General features: G+C 41.4%; 1 protein-coding gene across 1 annotated transcript in view; it reads right to left on the bottom strand.

The window, feature by feature from the left end:
• fray (oxidative stress responsive kinase frayed) overlaps nucleotides 1-23,863 on the bottom strand; it is a 229,000-nt gene that overhangs the window by 16,508 nt on the left and 188,629 nt on the right. Inside the window, exons 9-13 of the mRNA XM_080274202.1 lie at nucleotides 19,021-19,044; nucleotides 18,344-18,445; nucleotides 12,125-12,436; nucleotides 11,203-11,283; nucleotides 2,479-2,714 (exon numbers count right to left, since the gene is read on the bottom strand). Of these exons, the coding sequence (XP_080130328.1) occupies nucleotides 2,479-2,714; nucleotides 11,203-11,283; nucleotides 12,125-12,436; nucleotides 18,344-18,445; nucleotides 19,021-19,044 (755 nt within the window). The remainder of the gene's footprint in view (nucleotides 1-2,478; nucleotides 2,715-11,202; nucleotides 11,284-12,124; nucleotides 12,437-18,343; nucleotides 18,446-19,020; nucleotides 19,045-23,863) is intronic.

Raw genomic sequence — 23,863 nt, 5'->3', positions numbered from 1 at the left:
AGGGGATTTCCAATTCAAAGATTTTTGCACCAGATTTAAGCCAGAGGTATTCACACTTCTCCAGTCCAAAAATTCTGAGGATGCTATTAATGTTTTATTGAAATTACTTTTTTTTTTTAGGTGAATTACTTGCCATAAGCACAGACATTCTAGAACCTTCTGAATTAGAGACTTGGCTGCAATATTGCAACTGTCACCTGGTGGCACTGCAAAACTGCCACATAGTTGCATATTATATGAATGTTCAACCAATAAAGTGTTGAGCTGAAGTGTGATAATCCATGGATCCTCAAAATTTATACCAAGGCTGGAGAAATGGTATACAAATAGTGAATTGTGGATACACGAAATCTGTGAATGGACAGGGATTAATGAAATTTGTTTACATTGAGTCACCTCTGTGCTATTCCTGGATTTTTCTGTGGTACACTCATCCAAGTATCACAGCACATTCTGTATAAAAAATCTAACACCACAGACTAAAGCTCACTGCATTATACCAGGTGGTCCTATTCCACGTTAAGAGCACTGTTTCTCTATAGGATACAACATTCAGCTCGCAAGTTACATTTTCTATCTTATCCACAGAAAGTATTGTTCTAATCACAATAAAAATTAATATTTTGGGGACATCATACGTTGTACTGATCATTAAGAATATAAGACCTCTTTTGTGCAACACATTTTTTTTCACACGTAGAGTCACAGACAGAAGTTCACCTAATATTCCATTGCTTTTGTTTCTCATTGCTCTCTGTTAGCTAACCTTCCCTAAAGTGAGTAAGGCCTCTAATTGCTTTAACCTCTAACAGGCGGGCGACATTACGTTACGTCCATGCATGAGGAGGCGGGTGACGTTACGTAACCTTCAGCCATTTTCAGTCCTACATTATTGGTGAAGTTGGGTGACAAGGCATTCTTGTCACCTGTTGTCCTGCCCTCTACTTTCCCAAGCTTTGCAACAAGTAAAATAGAATATACATAATATATAGGTTGTAGTGCTATAATTGTTCAAGCAAAATAGCATATACGTACGTAAGTTTTATTGTTATAAGTGTTCAGGTAAAATAGAGAAAATATACGTAAGATTTTGAAGACAATGAATAGTGTAAAGAATGCATAAATGATAAATGTGGTAGTCACTAGTGAAGAAATAGCAAATGAGTGAATAATTTGCTAGCCTAACCCCAGGTGCGCCTGGTGATAAGCTACCTGCCCGCCCTCCTCCCTCACTCCTCCCACAGCCAGCAGAGACATGTTGCCATGCATGTAACACCTCATGCCTTCGTTTTTTCATCCAGTTTCATCGATTTATGCATGTATAGGATTATTCCTTGATACTTTATTTTTTCGAAAATATGCCGCCCCACACGGTCGTATAATTGGTAAGTTGCCCGCCCATAAGGGGTTAACCCTTTCACTGCGGCTAAGGTGGTGAAAGTGAGGCCCTGTTGTGGCAATCCACCAAAAAGTTTCCCATTTTCTATTCAATAATTCTCATATTAATTATATTAAAAAAAAAATAAAAAAGCATGCACAAGAAAGTTTAACCCTTCTATTTACCAATAAGCACTTCTGTGAATGTCTAGATGCTCCTATGTTGTCATAGAGATAAGTGGAAGCAACGTCATTTTTGGTGTTTTTGTGCGTCACTGTAGCTGTTCGTCGACTTCAGTGACCCCCACCGTCATCCACCGCCCTTCACTTCATCACCACGCACCACTATACATGTCATTTAGGTTTGCACTATCGTGTATGTGTCACTTAGCACTTCAGCATCATCATTTTACAGACGTTATAAAATAAAACAGTGTTATATTGAACAGCTAAAAACTAGTCAGTAATAGTAAATAATGCTAACTCAATGAAATATATTTATACAGCTTGCACCAGACACTTCCATTTTCCAAATATTTTATTCACTTACAATAACAATTAGTTTCTTTCACTTATTTACATTTTATGAGTCACTTTCTAAGAGTTGACGAGTGTGTGAAAGTCATGGCAGCAGTCTCCCAGAAATATGCCAACCTGACACTCTGGGCACCATGTTGTCACTTTCCTTTGTACTTGTTCATGCCTGCTAGTGTTCAAGCATTCATACCTGCTAGTGTTCATGCAGACATAGCAGGAAGCATGAGTGGACGAATACACAAAGTTCTCGGGGCAGATTACAAGGCGCAACTTTTGAAACTGATTTGTGGATTTTAAAAGTAATGCCGCAGTCTGTCAATAGGTCCATTCAGAAGGAATGTAGCAGTTAAGGGGTTAACAAGAATACTGAAGGGGGTTCTACTTACAGCAAATGTGCTCCAGTATGTTTCACAGCCCACAGATGATTTTTTCTGACATGCAGTGTGGAGGAGGAAAGTGATGGGGAAGCCATAAAAGTGAAGCAGACCCAGTGGAATATAAGCAAACTTTTGTCCCTGACTATGCATGTTTCACAAGCAATGACTAAGAAGTGAGTGTACTGACCTGACTCTAAGAACCAGGTTGATTGGTTCACTCTCCTGCTGTACTGGTGGGGCTGTGTACACCTCCCCCCCTGCCATTACCATCCCCCCCTGCACCACGCCAGGCGGGGCCACACCAGGTGGGGGCATGGACGGCATGGCAGGAGGAGGTATGCTGGTGGGGATCACTGGAGCCATATTCCCAGCTGCCACCATCATCTCTGCTGGTATTCCAGCCACTGGTACTATGTTAGCAACCTGTAAAGTATATCATCATCACTATCACTATCTAGAATGCATTTTTTCACTCACGAAAGGGGAATGGCTGGGAGAAGGAGGGAGGTGAGAAAACAGGAAGAAATCAGTAGGATAGAAGTTGTGGAAGCAATGAATAAAGTTAAATTGGGGAAAGTCCCAGGAATTAATGGAGTGTATGGTGAAATGCTGAAGTATGGGGGGAAGATAGTAGTAGAATGGATGTGGAAAATGTGAAGATTGGCCTGGGAGGAAGGTAGAGTCCTGGAGGACTGGAGGTCAGGTATAATTATTCCCTTGTACAAAGGAAAAGGGGAAAAAGAAGTGTGTGGTAATCATAGGGGCATCTGTCTTCTTAGTATAATAAGAAAAGTGTGCGGTAAGATAATTATTGACAAAGTTAGAGAAAGAACAGAGGAATTAGTTGGAGAAGAACAGGGAGGTTTTAGGAAGGGAAGAGGTTGTGTGGATCAGATATTCATTCTTAGATCTTTAGTGGAAAAGTTTCTAGAGAAGGGAAAGAAGTTGTATGCGGCTTTCATGGATTTGGAGAAAGCATATGACAGGGTGGATAGACAAGGATTGTGGAAAGTATTACGAATATATGGAGTAGATGGGAAGTTGTTGAATGCTGTGAAGAGTATGTATGATGGTGCTAAGGCTGCAGTGCGTGTGGATGGTGAACTGAGTGAATTTTTCTCTTTGAAGGTTGGGTTGAAACAGGGATGTGTCATGTCTCCATGGTTGTTCAATCTGTACACCCACGCACCAAAGTTTCTGTATCCCCCTCAGTGGAAGGAAGTCAGAGTTAGAGAGAGGGCAGACGAATGGACAATCGTGAGTGGTAGTTTGGAACTTAGCTACGAGGCGAATAGTGAGAAACATAATGAAAGTGGATTCGAAACATTTCCATGCTATTCATCTGCAAAACATTATGCGTTCGTAACATACAAAGCATTTTTTTTTTTTTTTTTTTTTTTTTTTTTTTTTACAGAATGGAGGAAGGAAAAACAAATGAGTAAAAAAAAATAATCCATACACCAGATTACTGGTGTCCTCTGTTCATAAAATATCTGTAACAGTTAGACTTGAACAGTTGTGGGTTGAAATTTGGAGGGAAACAACTCTGGGGAAGCGAGTTCCAGAGAGATGCAGTTCGGGGAATAAAAGAATTCTGATTGGCAGAAGTTCTGTAATATGGATGAGTGACATTCCAGTCATGAGCGCTACCAGATGCCCGTGTAGCACGAGGGAAGGCATGGAGAGGTGGCACCATGGACACAACTTCGTCTGAGCATTTGCCAAAAAAAATCTGTAAAATAATGCAAGGGAGGCAACATTCCTTCTTACTTGCAAGGGAGGTAGTTTATATGTAATGGCTGGGTTGTTAATGATTCTAACAGCTTTGTTCAGAATTTTGTCTAGTTGTCTTAATGCAACCTCTCCACACCATTCCACAAGGGTGAGCAATATTCAAACTGAGAGCACACATGACTCATAAATTGTAGCTAACTGCTCATCGGCAAAGAAGTTACGGACTCTACGATAATCCAAGTTTCTCTGAGGCGGGTGATCTGATATGAGAGGTCCAGCTGGGGTCACTGTTAAGTGAGACGCCAAGAATTTCAATACTTTTGGAGATGGGAATATTAGTAGCACTGAAGGTAATGTACGAATTTGGCAATATCTGTCTATTAGTAAACTGTATATATTTACCGGTAGTTTTACTAGCATTAAAAGAGACAATGTTGTTTTGTCCCCATTCACTGACTGTAGATAGATCTTGATTTATGGAGATGGCTGTACTGAGTTGAGAGGTGGAGATATTAGACTTTATAAATGGATGTCTGAGTGTGAATGAACTATGTAGTGTTGAGTCATCTGCATATGAGTGAATGGGATTGTGGGTGACAGATAAGAGATCATTAATATGAACCAGAAATAGGGTTGGCGCCAGAACTGATCCCTGTGGCATGCCGGCATTAACTGAGTGGAAATTGGAATATACATCATCTACTTTTACTCTTATTTTCCCGTCACTAAAATATGAAGAAATCAAAGGAACAAAAGACGTTAGTCCATAGCAAGGGAGTTTGGACAGCAGGGAACGGTGCCATACTCTGTTGAAAGCTTTAGAGATATCAAGAGCTACTGCATGAGTTTCTCCAAAAAGATCAATTGATTGATGAATGGTATGAGTTAAGATTTGAGTATGTCAATGGTGGATCTTTCGTGGCGAAAACCATATTGTCTATCACTAATTAAGTTGTTGGATTCAAGATGTTTAACAATGTGCTTATTAATTAAAGTTTCAAATACCTTACCAAGAGAAGATATGACAGCTATTGGTCTGTAATTGGAGGGGTCAGACGAACTTCCTTTCTTCGGAACTAGGTGGATATTGGCTTCTTTCCATGAATTTGGGAATAAAAAAGTACGTATGCATAGTCTGAATAATTTAGCTAGGACAGAGGCAAGTTCAGGGGAACACTTTTTCAAAACAATTGGCGGAATTCCATCTGGGCCTGGAGCTTTGTTGGTAGGTAAATTGTCTAGGATGGATTTTACGTATCTACCTGGGGGTAGGGGGGTTTTCAAGAATACTCCCCCAGTATCCCTGCTAGTCGTAAAAGGCGACTAAAAGGGTTGGAGGAGGGTTAGTGCCCCTCCCCGGAAAACAACTAACTAAAAAAACAACCAAGAAGCCTCGGACAAGGACTGACCAAACGATGACGACCCAGGACCGGACAAAGGACTTGGTAATGAGTACATGGAATGTAAGAGGAGCGAATGATGAGGTGAAAGAGAGAGAGATTGTCCAGGTGCCTGAGGGTGCGAAAGTGGATGTATGTGGAATAACTGACAAAATGGAGAGGAGAAAGTGTGAGAGAATGGGAGTATGGATGGGGTATATGTGCAGGAGTAGGTGAGAATGAGAGGGCAAAGGAAGGAGTATGTATAGTTGTGAGTAAAAGATGGAAGAGGAGCATAAGACAGTATGGATCAGTTGGGTCAAGGATTGTGTGGGTAAAGTTGAAAGTTGGAATACAAATGTGGGCGATTGTGTGTGTATGCACCAACGCAAGATCGTTCTAGAAGAGTGAGAGAAGAGTTCTGGACAAATGTGGAAGCATGCATGGAAAAGTTTGGAAGGAATGAGAGAGTGTTTTTGATTGGTGATATGAATGGTAAAGTTGGGAATGTGAAGGTGGATGGAATAGTTGGTGAGTGGGGTGTGCCTGCTGAGATAGATGAGAATGGGAGTGCGTTAGTGGACATTTGTGCTGGGAGGGGGTTGGTGATAGCCAATACCCTCTTCAGGCATAAAATGATCCACAGGTATACATGGCGAGTGTTGAAAAGGGTGGGTGGTGAACTGAATGAAAGGAAGGCAATGATTGATTATGTGTGTGTGGATGAAAGGATGCGAAGATGTGTAAAGGATGCAAGAGTGTATAGAGGTTGGGGGAGTGGACTTTCTGACCACTACTTGGTGGTGGCCAGAATTAGAATGCATGTAAGATGGAGGAATAGAAGAAGGGAAAGACGAGAGGAAGGAGTATTTGCAAGGAGAGTGGAAAAGTTACAAGAAGATGAGAAAAAGGCAGAGTATAAGAGAGAAGTGGAGGAACGATTGGGCAAATATGAATTGGAGCAGATGGGAGACGTGGAAGGTGTGTGTAAGATATTTACAGAAGAAATATGTGCAGCATGTGATGTGGTGTGTGGAAGGAAGAGAAGACGGAGGGGGGTGCAAGGAACAGTGTGGTGGACTGAAGAGGCGAAACAGGCTGTGGCACAAAAGAAGAAAGCATACAATGAATGGATGAGAAATAGGGGCGTGGAAGAAGTTGAGAGGCGGAGGAGAGAGTTATATGTGGAAAGAAAGAGAGAGGTGAAAAGATTAGTGAGAGAGAGTATGAAGAGAGTGGATGAGGAATTTGGAAGGAATTTGAGTGTAAAGTGGAGGGACTGTAAGAAAATGTTCTGGAGAGAAGTGAAAAGAGTAAGACAGGGTGGAAGTGAAGTTAGCAGGGGAGTGAAAGATAAAAATGGTAGATTACTAGTGGAGAAGGGAGAAAAAGTGAACAGATGGAGAGAACACTTTAAGGAATTGTTGAACGTAGAGGATGGAAGTAATGCGAGTATAAGTGGCTGGGGAATGGCTGGGAGAAGGAGGGAGGTGAGAAGACAGGAAGAGATCAGTAGGATAGAAGTTGTGGAAGCAATGAAGTAAGTTAAATCGGGGAAAGCCCCAGGAATTGATGGAGTGTGTGGTGAAATGCTGAAGCATGGGGAAGAGATAGTAGTAGAATGGATGGGGAAGATGTGCAGATTGGCCTGGGAGGAAGGTAGAGTCCCGGAGGATTGGAAGTCAGGTATAATTATTCCCTTGTACAAAGGAAAAGAGGAAAAAGAAGTGTGTGGTAATCATAGGGGCATTTGTCTTCTTAGTATAATAGGAAAAGTGTATGGTAGGATACTTATAGACAGAGTTAGAGAAAGAACAGAGAAATTAGTTGGAGAAGAACAGGGAGGCTTTAGGAAGGGAAAAGGTTGTGTAGATCAGATATTCTTTCTTAGATCTTTAGTGGAAAAGTTTCTAGAGAAGGGAAAGAAGTTGTATGCGGCTTTCATGGATTTGGAGAAAGCATATGACAGGGTGGATAGACAAGGATTGTGGAAAGTGTTAAGAATATATGGAGTAGATGGGAAGTTGTTGAATGCTGTGAAGAGTATGTACGATGGTGTGAAGGCTGCAGTGCGTGTGGATGGTGAACTAAGTGAATTTTTCTCTTTGGAGGTTGGGTTGAAACAGGGATGTGTCATGTCTCCATGGTTGTTCAATCTGTACATGGATGGGGTAATAAAAGAGGTACAAGGTAGGGTAGTGGATGTTGGAGTGGCCCTGGTGAGAGAGGATAGTGTCTGGAAACTCCCTGTACTGTTGTTTGCAGATGATACTGTGTTGTTGAGTGAAGACGAAGGGGAGCTGCAAGGCTTGGTGGATGAGTTTGGGAGAGTGTGTAAGAAACGGAATCTAAATGTGAATGTAGGGAAGAGTAAAATGATGGTCTTTGAGAGAGGTGAAGTTAGTGAATGTACAGCGAGGTTGGATGGTGAGGAATTGGAAAATGTGAGTACGTTTAAGTACTTGGGTAGTGTGATGAGTAAGGATGGAGGTTTGGAGGGTGAAGTGCTTGAAAGGGTACAGCAGGGAAGAAAGGTTGCTGGTTCTTTGAAAGCAGTGATAAGAAATAGGGAAGTGAGCATGGAAGTGAAAAAGTTACTACATGACAGTATTGTGATACTAACTCTAACGTACGGAAGTGAAGCTTGGACATTGCTGGAAGGACACAAGTCAAGAGTGAGGGCAAAGGAAATGAGTTATTTAAGAGGAGCCTGTGAAGTCACCTGGAGAGAGAGGCTGACGAATGAGGATATAAAGGAGCGTTGTGGTGTGGATGTGGATGTGATAGGAAGCGTTATGAGGAACACACTGAGGTGGTTTGGCCATGTGGAGAGGATGGAGGGTGAAAGACTGACGAAGAGAGTGTATGTGAGTGAGGTGGAGGGGGGAAGAGGGAGGGGGAGACCGAGGATGAGATGGAGGGATGGGGTGGAGAGGTATATGAGAGAGGGGGGTGTGAGTTGGGAGCAGGGCAGTGAAATGGCGGGGGACAGGGCAACTTGGAGGCGATTTGTTTGTGGCCACCCCAAACGGGATTGAGGCGTCTGGCAATAGATAGAGAGATAGATAGAATTTCGGGAGAATCAAGTTCCAGTACCGGGACATTCTGGATGGTATCATCTATGGTAGAGTTTCTGGCAAAGGTACTGGCAAGGATATCTGCTTTCCCACGTGGGTCATACAGTGCATATGCTACAATCACTCCTACTTTCACCTTCTCGAACTTGACATACATAGATCTTGAGCAGACATATTTGTAATCTCTCATTCCACTCTGCCAAACCTCATTCATCAACAAAGCAACTCCTTCTTTGCATCTTCCTCGCCCATTCATGCCTGATGTTACACATTTCACACCCTTCCACTCCTCCACTTCACACGCTTTCATCTTTGTTTCACACAAAGACATCATGGTATATCTTGCACTCTTGAACAAATTCACCACATCCACCCTCTTGCTTTCCTCATTCACACCTCTCACATTTCAAATGGCCATGCGAATCTGCCCATTTGGTCGGGGCTCTGGGCAGGTATTGGGCCTTCCAAGGCTCTCTGAAACATCTGCCATGACTAAGTGATTTCAGATAGGGAAATCTGGAGGATAATTAACCCAGCCAAAAACCCCAGTTATGTGGTTACCACCCAGTGTGGAAATAGGTTCCTGGGTACAGGAAACCATTTGGCTTGTCACTCAGTGCAGAGACCATTAGGCATCCCAACACTAAGTGAGTGGATGATGAGTCCCCCTCACTACCATATATTTTATATACAGTTAACCCTCTCTAAAACCTGAATAATTCGGAAATCGATTAATTCAGATCTTTTCTGACCACCAGACAAATAATTTTAATTCGGATAGAAATTCAAGTTAAATGAGACAAGTCTGAAAAGGGTTCCAGTGATAAGTGGATGTGAACAGTTTTTGTAGTGATAAATGTAGTAATAAATGTAATTTTTAAGAACTGTACAATACCTCTGGTACAGTTAAGTGTACTGTACTCTACTACTGTGTTGCAAGACTTCATTATCAAGGTTTGACACTATTTTATTTATTGTATTGTGCACTCTTTGAGTATAACATAATAATATACTGTACTGTTCAATGTTTTTGTGAAAACGCCATGTTTTAGTGTGTGTGGGTGTGATTTGGGGATAGGGGCAAGCATGAGCTCCAATAATTCGGATTTTTAGATAATTCGACATAGGGTTCCCCTCAGTTAATCCAAATTATAGACGGTTTACTGTATATTACATGTATTATATTGGTTAGTGGGAAATTATGGCACTCCAGTAGGATTGAACCTGCGCAGGTTTCTATCGAAGGGGTGGTTGAGGTTTACTGCTCACATAATGCCACTCAGGGACGAGTGAGGCTGGTCACTCTCATCATGTCAACACCAACTTGCCTAGCCCTGGGTTCCTATGCTCCTTACGGGGCAACACAGGATTAGATGATGGGTAGATGGAGGGACAGATATATATTTTACACATATATAATTATCCTTGAGCAAAGAGCAAACATCAAATTATGTGTCAAACTCGGAAAATCGGCAACAAAAGCTCCTGAAATGCTTCAGCAGGCCTACGGCAATGAAGCAATGAGTCGGAGAGGTGTTTCGAGTGGCACTCGCACTTCAAGAGGGGCAGAACATCACTGGAGGACGAGAGTTCAAGGTGTCCCTCCACAGGCAGAATCCCCAAACCTGGCAGCGACGCAGTGCATGTTCAAATCAGATGTGAGGATTGCCTGAACTGCTCCAAATGACACGCTGATGATGCCAGCAACTTCCTTGATGATGATCCAATGATCCTCATGAACAATTCATTGTTGTTGTTGATTTTTTTTGTTTTTTTTCGGAGATTCTACTTGTGAACGGTTGCCCCGACCTCTCATCGTCCTCCACCGGCGTTCTGCCTCTCGATGTGCAAGAGCCACTTAGAACACCTCGCCCAGCTCACTGCTTCTTTGTCATAGGCCTGGTGAAGCATTTCAAGGGTCTCTGTTGCTGAATACATGAGTTTGACACAGAATTTGATGTTTGTTCTCTGTTCAAGTTTGAGGTCCATAGTGAGATCATAAATGAGCACGTGCACATGGTCACAAAAATGTGTGTAAAACAGGTCCTGATGCTGACAGCATGAACCAATCCTGAATTCTTGTATGCAGCTGCTGTTCTTGAGTAACTTGTCTCTGGCCAAGAAGACCCATCAACCACAGGCATGCAACTGCCCCTGCAGGGCTATCCTGTGCAGTGAACTAACATCCTCACACTGAACAGTGCCTCACCACAGCAAGGTGTGGGAAGAGTGTGGAGGCTTGGTTGCTGAATGGATGCTGTATTTACGTCTCCTCACCACGTTAACAGCGGGACCAATTTTATGAAACATACATAACTCACTCTGCTAAGAATACAGTATATCTATCCAATTTAAGCAAGTATACTATTATGATGAGAACTTGTACATTACACTACATCCTTTTAGAAGAAGCTGCATATAACTGATGTATACCCAACATACTATGAACATTATAGCACAAAAACTTTAATTCCATATCAGCTGAGCCTTTCAGTCCAAGGATGTAACTACTTCATATATCATTCTTTCCACCTCCAAATGATTTTATTAAGCTCAGATTCATCAAATTGGCGAGATTTGATATAACATTTTTATGCCCCTTCACAAAAAGAGGTGTCTCTAAGGAAGAATAAAATCATCTGCAGGTTAACAAAAATAAACAAAACATGTCACCAGACTGAATGGATATATACAATTCCTAAAGTCCCCTTCAGCACCCACCTGCTGTGATAGGACCCCAACCTGCTGTGGTGGAATCTGCTGTAATGGATACCCAGCAGGTATCTGCTGCGGCGGCGCCATCTGTGCAGTAAGTCCTCATTGTCACTTTTCTTACTGTTTCTTTTGCTATCAAATTCACATCAAATTACATAAAAATATTCAGTAAGACCTCACCGTAACGGACTAACTAGGGCCCAAACCATTCCGAAAAAAGCAAAATTCCGATAAAAGCAACATCCAGGCTTCCCCCCTGCTATCCTGGACTTTTTCCGATTTATCAGACATTAGTCCGGATGGCGCCAATGATTTTTAAACTGTTTTCACTACCATTGCAGTTATGTACTGTATTATACCGTCACTACAACAATAAAATGGTATAATATACAAAATAATGCTGTACTGTACACTGATAAACATGTCTTTTATTTACCTTACTGTGATGAACATACCTGAAGTGGTCAGGCAGTCCGGACTGCTTCTGGTTTTATCGGACTTTTTCCAATACTGTATATAGGAATTTAGTCCAGTAGCTCCTCGATTCCGACAAAAGCAAATTTCAGTCTACTGAGGTCCGTTACATTGAGGTTTTACTGTACTTTCAAAGTTCCATTGCTATCTATAAAACTAATTTTGTTAGCTTTGCTTAAATTACATTAACACATAAAGTTGCAATATTTTGGAGTATACTCTTTAATTTTAACTCCTCCAGTTCAGTGGTGTACTGTAAACCCAATTTTAATCCAACCACCTCAACACAAGTTTATACAATTCTGATAAGACTCCTAGTAGTCAAAAGTTTACAGAAGACTTTACTTAACCCCTCCAGAAAGGTCTCCCCTAATGTAAGTACAACATAATCATCTGGAAACAGCAAGAGTAAAAGGAAGAAATATTTAATCACAGTGAAGGGAATGAGGAATACCTGTACCATGGGCTGCATCATCTGTGGGTTCTGTGGGTACTGCATTGGGTACACCTGAGATGGCTGTGGCGAAATTTGTGGCTGCTGTGGGTACTGTGGAAGCACTTGTGGTTGTGGTGAATAGTTTGGCTGCTGCTGTGGCTGTGGCTGCTGGACAATGGTTGGTTGCTGAGGTTGTTGTTGCAGTGGGGGTTCTTGATTGACAACTGGGGCTGGGTGAGGTGGCACCTCTTCTTTGGACTGGGTGGAATCTGTGGATGGCTGTGGCTGTTTCTCAGTACTATCACAACTGCTGGTTGATATCTTGTCTGCCTGTTAAAAAAATCAAATAAGTCAGGTTATGACTAGGAGCCGACATGCTTGTTGATGTATGTTTTAAGTTCCAATCATGCTCTCAGCCAGACAGGCCAGTAGAATTATTAACCCTATCAGGTTTTTGGGCCGGGTACATTATGTCCGTGCTAGAGTCAGACACTCTCACACTGACCCACATCTTCGTGGCGTGATATTTTTCTTTGATCGGCCAGTGTAAGTACACTTTTCATTATAGAATGTTGGATGTGGTGTCATTTTAAAGCTGAATAGTTGTACTTTATCGCAGTATGTTCAAAAAAAGGAGAACAAAGAAAATAAAATGTCAAAATGACGAATTGAAGTTAGGCAAAAACCAAAAATTTTATACCTTGCCATAGAAAAATATTTGGAAAAAAAAAAACTAATAAAGATATGTAAATCTGGTTTAAACCATTCAAAACTACAATAAATTACCTTTACAATGATATAGAGATTACGGTAATTTTTGCATTTTGTTGCACGGTAAAGCGAAAGGAAAGAGATGCACATATTCATTTCGCAATCTTTTTCTTTGATCGGTAAGTGTAAATACACTTTTTATGATAGGATGTTAGTTGTGCTGTTATTTTGAAGCTGAACAGTTGTACTTTATTGCAGTATGTTTAAAAAAGGAAAACAAAGAAAATAAAAAGTCAAAGTAACGACTTAAATTAGGCAAAAACCAAAAATTTTATACCTTGCTGTAGAATAAATAGTATTATAGTGTTCCTCCTCGTAACATAGGGTTTGGGTGGAGTCACCCCCTCCCTACACTATTGCCATGTTTCCTAACCCTACGATGTATAACGCCTGTGGTTTGTGTAGTAGGAATGATACATAAACATAACTCATACTAATATAACTGTAATGAAAGTGCTGACATGTATCAAGGAAGAATAAAACTATTCTGCATACTATATTATACGATAATAGAGAAACGTGGCATAAAAATTTGGCAGTGTTGCTCTAAAAATATTCTAATTATTATTTACTTCCCCAACACTTCTAACATTGCTAATTAATTTAGCAAGTATAATTGCAAGAAAATTTGAAGGGATAAAAGTGGGAAGAGGCGATCCTTTCATAATTAAAATAAATATATCAAACAGCTCTGGGGTGGCAGCACTCACGCGACACGTGTTTGTGTGTACGCTGTGGGAGGTCACCAACCCCCTACAGGATTTAGGCCTATTGGGGAAACCTCTATAAAAAAAACGCGCCGTGACTTTTACCTCAAGGGTGGTGCGGAAATAAAGTCAAAATTATAATCCATACATAAAAATGGAAGTAAAAAACCATGGATGACACATAACAAAATCTAGCGAGAGAGAGAGAGAGAGAGAAATAATAATAATAATAATAATAATAATAATAAAACTTTATTTCCACTAAACAGTGGGTATTCTTATACATTATACAGTAGTACAGCATACAGTATGAAAGTTCTATACACAATATAATACAAGTTGATACATATGGTGGAGAATAGTGACAGAGAGGTAAATGGTTTAAAAGGTGTGGGGACACTTAGGTTAAAAATAGATCAATTAAGGGATTTAGGAACGAAGGCAGTGGGAAGGATTAAGACAGATGGGATTGTAAGATTAGGGAGTTTGAGCAATAGGGTAGAATGTATGCTCTCAATAAAAGTATAGCAATTATCAACGGCTAATTATTATACAGGTGTTGATGGTGGGGGTCTATATTTATAGGAGGTGTTGGTGGTGGAGGTATAGCGGGTGTTGTTGATGGGGGTGTTGTTGGGGGTAGGGGTATAGGGGGTGTTGGTGGCAGGGGTATAGGGGGTATTAGAAAAACGGAGATCACAAGAGGGAAACAGTGTCAAGGTCATCGCTGATGGAGAGGTCAGCTCGGAAACGTGGCAACAGTGCAGGGAGGGGGTGACTCCACCAAAACCCTACGTTTCGATCTGTCAGACTATAGCCAAGAATAAAGTGATAATGAAACAAAGCCATGAGTCACACCAGCTGTGCAGTACTGCCACACATAGAGCAACCATTCTGTGACATCACGCTCAAGCCTCTTTGTTATGACACATAAACTCGATTTATAGTGAATATTTTACAAAAGTTTCTTAAAATGACGATTAAAAGCGTCATCGGAATCTCTGAGGCTGGATTTGAAATGACGATCAAAATCGTCATCGGAATCTCAAAGGGTTAATTGGTTCACCATCCACTCACTCGATATAGTGAAGCTCTCAGGTGTCTGCCCTCTCCTCTCCTCCTTCCTCCAGTCTTTCTTTACTTCTTTCCTTGTCCTTCTGCCTACAGCTGACTTTACACTCCCTCCTCTGTCTTTCTTTCCTTCATTTTTTCCTCTTCCTTCTGCCTATGGGTGACTACACTGAGTGACAAGCTAAATGGTTTCATGTACACCAGGAAACCATTTACTACACTGGGTGTTAACCATATAACCATATTACGGCGCCTAGTGGTTTAGTGGGTAATTACAGCGCTCCAATCAGACTGAGCTGATGAAGGTTTATATCCAAGGAGTGGTTGGGGTTTACTGCTCATGTTAAGCCACTCAGGAGTGAGGCTGGTCACTCTCATTTTGAAGCTCAGGACCAACTTGCCTACCCTGGGCTCCTACGCTCCTCCTGGGGCAACATACGATTGGATGATGGATGGATTATATGACTCTGGAGGCTTTTGGTCACTGATCCTTTTTTGCTGATGCAGAACTTAGGTACAGTATTTTATTTTGGCTACTGAAAAAGGATACATTCAGTTGAAGGAAGCTCCCAGAAATCAATGGGTAACAAAGTATAGACCCTATGGATCATGCTACGACTGCTGATTTCTCACGTTAGTATTTTACTCTGGTTCTCTCTATCTATCTATCTATTGCCAGATGCCATAATCCCATAAGGGGTGGCCATTTGACTCTGAGTTATTTGTTTTATGGGGAGGAGCACTAACCCTCCACCAACCCACTTGTTGACACATAGGGAGCACGTATGGTTTGGTTATATGGTTACCACCCAGCGTTGTAAATGGTTTCTTGGCTTACAGGAAACCATTTGGCTTGTCACTCAATTTAAAGCCACCTGTAAAGGAAAGAAAAGCAATAAGAAGTGACAGGAAAGATGGGAGAAATAGGAAGAGAGAAGGGAAGGCACAGAAAAAATATGATAAAGGCTATGAAAGAAGAAGGCAGCACTACATCAAGTGAGTGGATGATGGTCGCCACCACCTACCTTCCTACATATTCTTACTTTGCTGAGACAAGTGCTATTACTCAAAGGGTTAGTGTGACAACATGAAGAAAGCAAAAAATTTATAAGAGCAGTGTCAAGGCACAGTAAACCCATCCCGGGCAGTCATTTTAGTGCCAGTGTATAACACAACAGGATATCTAGTTAAAGATGTCACAAACCAAATTTGGAGTAAATCAGGTAAAAATTGACGATATTATGCCCATTTGAAATTTTTGGCCTTACCCACCTGATATTGACCCCCCCTACTGCTAGCTAAGGGGTGACCCCCTCAATGTAATGATGCATGTTATAGGATGCAGATTTGAAAGACGCACCTTTAGGTTTTGGTTTTATGTCGATATGACGAACTTGAAAAGAGTTAAGGCAGAAAAATATAATTTGAACAATTTGGGGACCTACAGTCTGGGCCTTGGCATTTGGGGGCCTAGAGTCTGGGCCTTGGCCCAATATGGCCCAAAATTTAATTTGGTGATCAGAAGGTCATAGCCCATCATCCTTGTATTTTTGGTCAAAATCGCACCAATAGTTTTCGCGTAAAGTTGTTAACAGACAGAGAGACAGAGGGACAGACAGGCAGGCAAACAGTGTGAAAACAATACCCATCTCTGACCCTTTCCGGGGCGGGGGAGGGTAATTATGAATACATCTGTTACCACTATCTATCCTTCTATAGCCCGACGCCCTAATCCCACAAAGGGAGACTGCAGACAAAACGCCTCCAAGTTGCTCTGTCCCCCACCACTGGACTGCCTTCCCCACGACTCACTCCCCCCTCCCTCATATACCTCTCAACTCCATCTCTCCACCTCATCCTCAGTCCTTCCCTCCCTCTCCCTCCCTCCACTTCACCTACATACTCCCTCTTAGTCAGTCTTTCATTCTCCATTCTCTCCACATGTCCAAATCACCTCAATATATTTCCCCTAATTTTCTCAACCACATCCACATCCACCCCACAACGTTCCTTCACTTCTTCATTTGTCAACCTGTCCCTCCATGTCACTCCAATGTTCCTCTCAAGTAACTCATTTCCACTGCTCTCACTCTTGACTTGTTCCCTTCGAGCAAGGTACATGCCTCGCTTCCATACGTCAGGGTAGGGATCACAATACTATCATGCAGTGACTTCTTAACTTCCATACTCACCTCCCGTTTCTCATCAATGCTTTCAGTGAACCAACAACCCTCCTTCCCTGCTGTACCCTTTTCAAGTACTTCATCCCAAAAAGTTCCATCCTTACTCATCACACTACCCAAGTAACCACCACCACTACCAGAAACAATTTCTTTAGACAGTTTATTAAATCTAAATACGTCACATAACTGAGGTTCATTCAATTACTTATCATTTCACTAGCCCAAAGAGAAGAGGTTCACTATCAATACTTCCTTCTCGTAGACTTATTTTTCATGTCTATCTATTCTATCTATCTACTGCCAGATGCCTTAATCCTGTAAGGGGCAGCCACAAACAAATTGCCTCCATGTCGCCCTGTCCCCCACCATTTCATTGCCCTTCTCCCAGCTCACACACCCTTCTCTTATGTACCTCTCAACTCCATCCCTCCACCTCATCCTTGGCCTCCCCCTCTCTCTCCACCCCTCCACCTCACTCACATGCACTCTCCTAATCAGGCTCTTGCTCTCCATCCTCTTCATGGACAAACAACATTAATGTGTTTCTCCTAACACTTCCAATCACATCCACATCTATACCACATAGCTCCTTCACTTCCTCATTTGTCAGTCCGTCTCTCTATGTGACTCCACATGCTCCTCTCAAATAACTCATTTCCAATGCTCTCACTCTTGACTTGTGTTCCTCCAACAAGGTCCAGCTTCACTTTCATACGTTAGAGTTGGCATCGCAATACTGTCATGCAGTAACTTTTCCACCTCCATGCTCACTTCCCTGTTTCTTATCACTGCTTTCAGAGAACCAGCAACCCTTCTTCCTTGTTGCACCCTTTCAAGCACTTCATCCCATAAACTTCCATCCTTATCACACTACCTAAGTACTTAAATGCACTCCTCCTCATCCAACCACAATGTACATTCAGTGACTTCATTTCTCTTGAAGACCATAACTTTACTCTTCCCTACATTCACCTGTAGATTAGTCATCCTGATGTGACAATTTTATCCCATCCACTTCATTCTCATTCTCCGTTCTCCCTCCATTCCACTAATCCAAACCACTGTTAAAAACATTATCTATAACTTCCAGTCTCCTTTCCTCAATACAGTACAGACTCAAATATGTAAATCCAATTTCCCAAAACTTCCACTTTTCTAAACATCTTTGTGTGGAATAGGGGGTTTCTGATATCACCTGTCCTTACACAATCGATCATCCACATAATGCTCACCCCAGTTCTTGTGCACTGAAGGGAAAGCTCACTCAGCATTACCAGTGCCTACTCTGCAATAGTTTCTCTTTCTCACACCCCTTTTCTTGATTTATAGTGGCTAATCTTTCATCCCAATGACATCATGGTTGATTTTAAGCTCTTACAGTAGCCAAAATGTCCAAATTCCTCACATCAGTAGACTGTGCTGTCCCCGCAACACACAAGACAGAAGGCCCAATAGATGGAACATCCTACATATCATTATCATTTTGTAAAAACTCTCATCCTCACCTCTCCATCTTTGTCATCCTCTTCATCGCTGGACCAGACCCAATCTCCACTCTGGGTGCGGTGGAGCCTGCCGGAGGTGCCTGGCTGACGGCTTCTTGATTGCTAAGGGAAACAGGGGCATAAAAAAAGGATGAAGCATGCAAAGGAAGACAAATGAGAAAATGCATATGCAACTATATCAGAGATACAGAATTATTTACATGAAAGATTATGAGACTGTTATACTGGTTTTGTGGTTTTACAATCACCATCACCTGTAAACACATAACACTGTGCAGCAAATTACAACAGAAAACACACCTGTGCCTAAGAAGAAATGAAAACAATAAATCACCAGACAATTCTGAACATATACTGTACAATATACACAACACTTATCATTTATAACCATTATATCAAATTTATCAACACAAGAAAAGTAATAAAATCTGGAATTTATCAGATAAGAAAATTTAGCCAAATTTCAACAAAAAAAATCTCTCCAAATGCAAACAAAGCACAAAAAATGTTAAACATCCTACATCCATTTAAGAATCTTCTGCCGAGGGAGGCCAGGCTATTCGTATTCATAGTAAGGTATTTGCAAGAGCTAAGAAGCAGGCCCCCCCCCCCTTTTAATGTAAACAAACATCATTGTTTATGTACTGTATTAACATTTTCGTCGGGCAAAGACTCACCCGGCGTCTCAAATGGGGCTCGTCCTGCAAGCAAACAAAATAGTATAAGAGTAAAACAAACGAGAAAATCAAACTTAAAGCACAAAATCAGGGATGTGAATTTACAATGTCCAATCTGAAGTTGAATTAAATAATTTTTTTGTGAAAATCAATTTGATGGTAACATAAAAACAGGGTAAGTAAAGGAAACTATTTTTAGGTTTCTATACACACAAGACATGCAGAACCTCAGTAAATATGCTGTTAAAAAATTCATTATATGAAATAACACACACCTAGTAAGGTAAAATTTACACAAACGGTAAAAATCAACCAAGGCTTTAATTAAGAGTGGCCAGTCACAAACATCAATGTATTATGAACACCAAAACATAAATAAATTAAGTCCAGTACAGCCAGCAGTTCATGTTCCTTACAAATCTAACTGAGTCCATACATAAAGGGGGATTAATGAATCTGTATGTTTTCAAAGAAGGCAACATTTACAGACAATACCACACCATCCCACCTGAGGTGTAGGGTCTGAGGCTAAGCTATTCTAGTCCAGTGCACTTATGAGACGATGACTAGCATAGTCCCTGTGGTATGGGGGGGGGGATCCAGTCTCAAACCTATGTGTGCATGGCAAGGTCAATGACTGAGGAAATCAAAACACTAGACCACCAAGCATCTATGTTCACGGTATAAAAATGCACACACTACCAAAAGTTCATGACAATGCACCATCTGACAACATATTTCAAAGTGCTGACCAGAAAAAGTCCCTAAACAATAGCAGCCACAATGAGAAGCACTTCAAGCACTTCTTTATGTCCAAACAAACACAAAAATTTTCACAGAACCATTTGACAAGATGAAAGAAGTGACAATGGGACAGACTTAGCTAAGTCTGACTATACTCTTGTTAATACACTGTTATCAGTCAGTCATTTACTGACTCATCTGAAGTAGACCAGTGACACACCCCTAGGTGGTACTATATGAACAATGAACCTCAACCACCCCACACGTGTACATTCATATGGACCACATCCAATTCAAGTGTCTTACATCACTAGACCACCAGGTATACAGATAATACTATGAAATTGCAGCGAGCGGGGGAACAATGGCTGACGAAAACCATGTATATTCTGAAATACTCACAATTTAATGCAGTTACCCAAGCTTTCACCGTGCTACTGAATCTTTTACAAGCTTAGGTAACTGACCTTTCCTCTCTTCCTTCTTTCCTTCCTTCCTCTTCTGTCTTTCTTTCCTTCATTCTTTCCTCTTCCTTCTGCCTACAGGTGACTACACTCCCTCTTCTGTCTTTCTTTCCTTCATTCTGTCCTCTTCTTTCTGCCTGTGGGTGACTCTACACTGAGTGACATGCCAAATGGTTCCCTGTACACCAGGAAACCATTTACTATACTGGGTGGTAACCACATAACCAAATTATGGTGCCTGGTGGTTTAGTGGATAATTAAGGCACTCCAATCAAATTGAGCCAGTGCAGGTTTATATACAAGGGGTGGTTAGGGTTTATTGCTCACACACTGCCACTCAGGGATGAGTGAGGCTGGTCACTCTCATCTTGAAATGTCAGGACCAACTTGCCCAACCCTGGGCTCCCACACTTCTCATGGGGCAACACTGGACTGAATGATGATGATGATGATGACGATGATGATGATGATAATTTTAGTGAAAAAATTTGACAATGAATTAGCTGCCATAATAATTAGTAAAGTGAAATATCTTAGCACGTCCCCTGTGTGCGACCTATAGTTAATTTTTTTTTTTTTTCCCCTTAATAATGAAATGAATTTCCTCTTCAACCTGCCAGATCCTCACCAGACCACACCGCACAAGGGTCAACAGCGCAGTGCAATCAGTGACATCCGCAGCAGGGCCCGACAGCAGAGCTGGTTTACCCCTGCCACATCATAACAGACCCATCCCCTTACCTGCACCTGACCTGACTAGCTGATCAGAAGTGATTAAGTGAATATGAAATGTACCTTTTCAAGTAAAATATGTTACAACCAGTCGACATTCAAAAAGGCCAAACCACAGGATCAAGCTGTATAGCAGACTGGCTGAACAAAGTGGTCCCACATAGAAGAGGGGAAAAGATGATGATACAGAAGAATTTTACTCAATGTTGATCCACATAATACGGTACCGTATATATCAAACCACAAACGTATATTAGCATGGTGGCAAGTGGGGACGTTCACCATCCACTCACTCGATGTAGTGCTGCTCTCAGGTGACAGCCCTTTCCTCTCTTCCTTCCTTCTTTCTTTCCTTCCTCTTCAGTCTTCCTTTTCTTTATTCTTTCCTCTTCCTTCTGTCTGTAGGTGACTCTACACTAAGTGACAAGCCAAATGGTTTCCTGTACACCACAGGAAACCATTTACTATGCTGGGTGGTAACCATATAACCAACTTATGCCAGGTGGTTCAGTGGGTAATTAGGGCACTCCAATCAGATTGAGACTGTGTTGGTTTATATCCAAGGGGTAGTTGGGGTTTACTGCTCACATAATGCCACTCAGAGATGAGCAAGGCTGGCCACTCTCATCTTAAATGTCAGGACCAACTTGCCTCGCTCTGGGCTCCTATGCTCCTCATGGGGCAACACAGGATTAGATGATGTATGTATGTATTAAATTTCATCTACATAACCCTCCAAACCTCTGTATCTATCGATACATCATCATCACTCTGCCTCTTTTTCTCACCCACAGATAAAGTGCAGCAGTATTTAGAAAGCATGAAAAAGATGAAAAATGACAGTGGAAGAATTAGTCAATAGCACAATCAGTGAAATGGGTCACACACACACAATCACTTAACACTAGAGCCCCCAGAATCCTGACTCTACCTCGAAGACATAACTTTCACACATGAATGCTTCATAACTACCTCTCTCACACAGTCAGTCTGATGACTATCACCTTAACCCCTCAAGACCGATGCCACATGATCGTGCTTTTGTGTAAATAAACACGCCGGCCTATCCCGCACGACTGCTAAAGACACACAAAAAACTGGGGGAGGGTAACTCTGCCCCTTTGGTGATGTATATGGGATCAGACCAATGAGAGCTAGAGTGTCTGGGGTGCTATGGTGTGATTGGCCCCTAAGGTGGGGGAGAAGGAATCCCTCCCCCACCACCACCGTCACTTTATCTCCCTCAGCCCCAATGCGTTATCTCCATATTGTCCCCTCCCAACCAACCATACCCCAACATATCCCCTACAGCAGTGTGTGAGCATAGAAACCCTTCTCCCTTCCTCTCCCTCCCTCCTCCCCTATCCCTCCATTCTCTTCCCCCCTCCAGCCATACACACTCCACCTCCACTTTTTGCTTGGCTTGTTTTGTTGCTGTGGGCATATGCCACACTGACAGCTTGTCCTGCCAACTCTAGGGAACACTTCACATTGACATTAGTTATGTATATATAATTATTTACCATAAATAATGCATTTACTGTACATTTTCAATTTTCGCCCATGGGGGATTGGTAACTTTTTTGCATCTTTGACGGGTGATTGTGCGATAACTATTTGGCCAATCTGGCTGAAACATACATTTTCAGGCGTGTCAATTCAGTCTCTTGAAATGTGGAAGAAAAATTTTCACCTTGGTGAAAGTCGAAAAATCGACCCTGTTTTGCGGCTGAAGGCACAGACCTGCTGAGCCTATTGCATACTTTAGGGGTTAACCCCTTTTGTGCCAGTTGACATCTGCGATCCTAGACCCCGTATCCCACATAATTTAGATTTTTTGCTGAGACTACATTATGCATGACAATTGTGTATTTTACTCATCAGTTATAACAACATTATTTATGAAATTAGTAAATAATTGTCCATGGTGATCCAGTACACAATAATAATAATAATAACATAGTAAAACCTTGTTGAAACATACCTCGATAGACCGGATATCAGATTTAAAGGACACTACATAACCAACAGACGTCCATCTGCTATAATGAACAATGTCCATTTAATGAGGCACAATGGGTCACAATAAATGTGTTTTATGAAGAAATGACAAGGATGTGAAACAAACTGCAAAAGGACAAAATTATGGGCCAAGTTAGTGTAAAATGGATATAGTTTTCATTTTAAGTACTAGAATATGCTATTGTACTCATTTATTTTTAAACATGTGGTAGAAATCCCATCTCATGGAGATCATCAGATATAACGGATTTTCAGATCTGCTATAACGAACGGCGTCCATTTAATGAGACACAATGGGTCTCAATAAATGTGTTTCATGCTATGAGCAATGACAAGGATGTGAAATAAACTGCAAAAGGGCAAAATTTTGAGCCAAGTTAGTGTCAAATGGGTATAGTTTTCATTTTTAGTACTAGAATATGCTGTTGCACTCATTTTTCAAACATGTGCTTGAAACCCCACCTCAGGGGGACCATCAGATCTAACAGATTTTCAGATTTACTGAATCAGTAGGTTTCAGGATGGTTATACTGTAAAAGTAATCCATAATGCTATGAAAGCACAAGAATAGCCTCAGTATATATAATCCATAGTCTAAGTATATACAGGAATTTATTTCAGCTAATGCTGTATACAGTATTATCTTATATACCTTAGTCACAAATGTATCTTTTCCTAGAATATGTGTGGCATCATGTAGACCCCCATCACCCCTTGGAGTTTAATAAGTAACGATTTATCATTAGCCCCCCCCCCCTTTTTTTTTTTTTTTTTTTTCCATTATCATAAATAAATATTTACATACATCACCTGCAGTGAAAAAAGTTGTGAGAATGAGTGCAGGATTTAGCCCTGACAACATGTTGGTAAACTGTGGCTTG

The sequence above is a fragment of the Coenobita brevimanus genome, chromosome 57, assembly GCF_032717465.1.
Source record: "Coenobita brevimanus isolate Jiangsu-jjx chromosome 57, ASM3271746v2, whole genome shotgun sequence".
NCBI lineage: Eukaryota > Metazoa > Arthropoda > Malacostraca > Decapoda > Coenobitidae > Coenobita > Coenobita brevimanus.
This window is presented reverse-complemented; position numbering and strand designations above follow the sequence as displayed.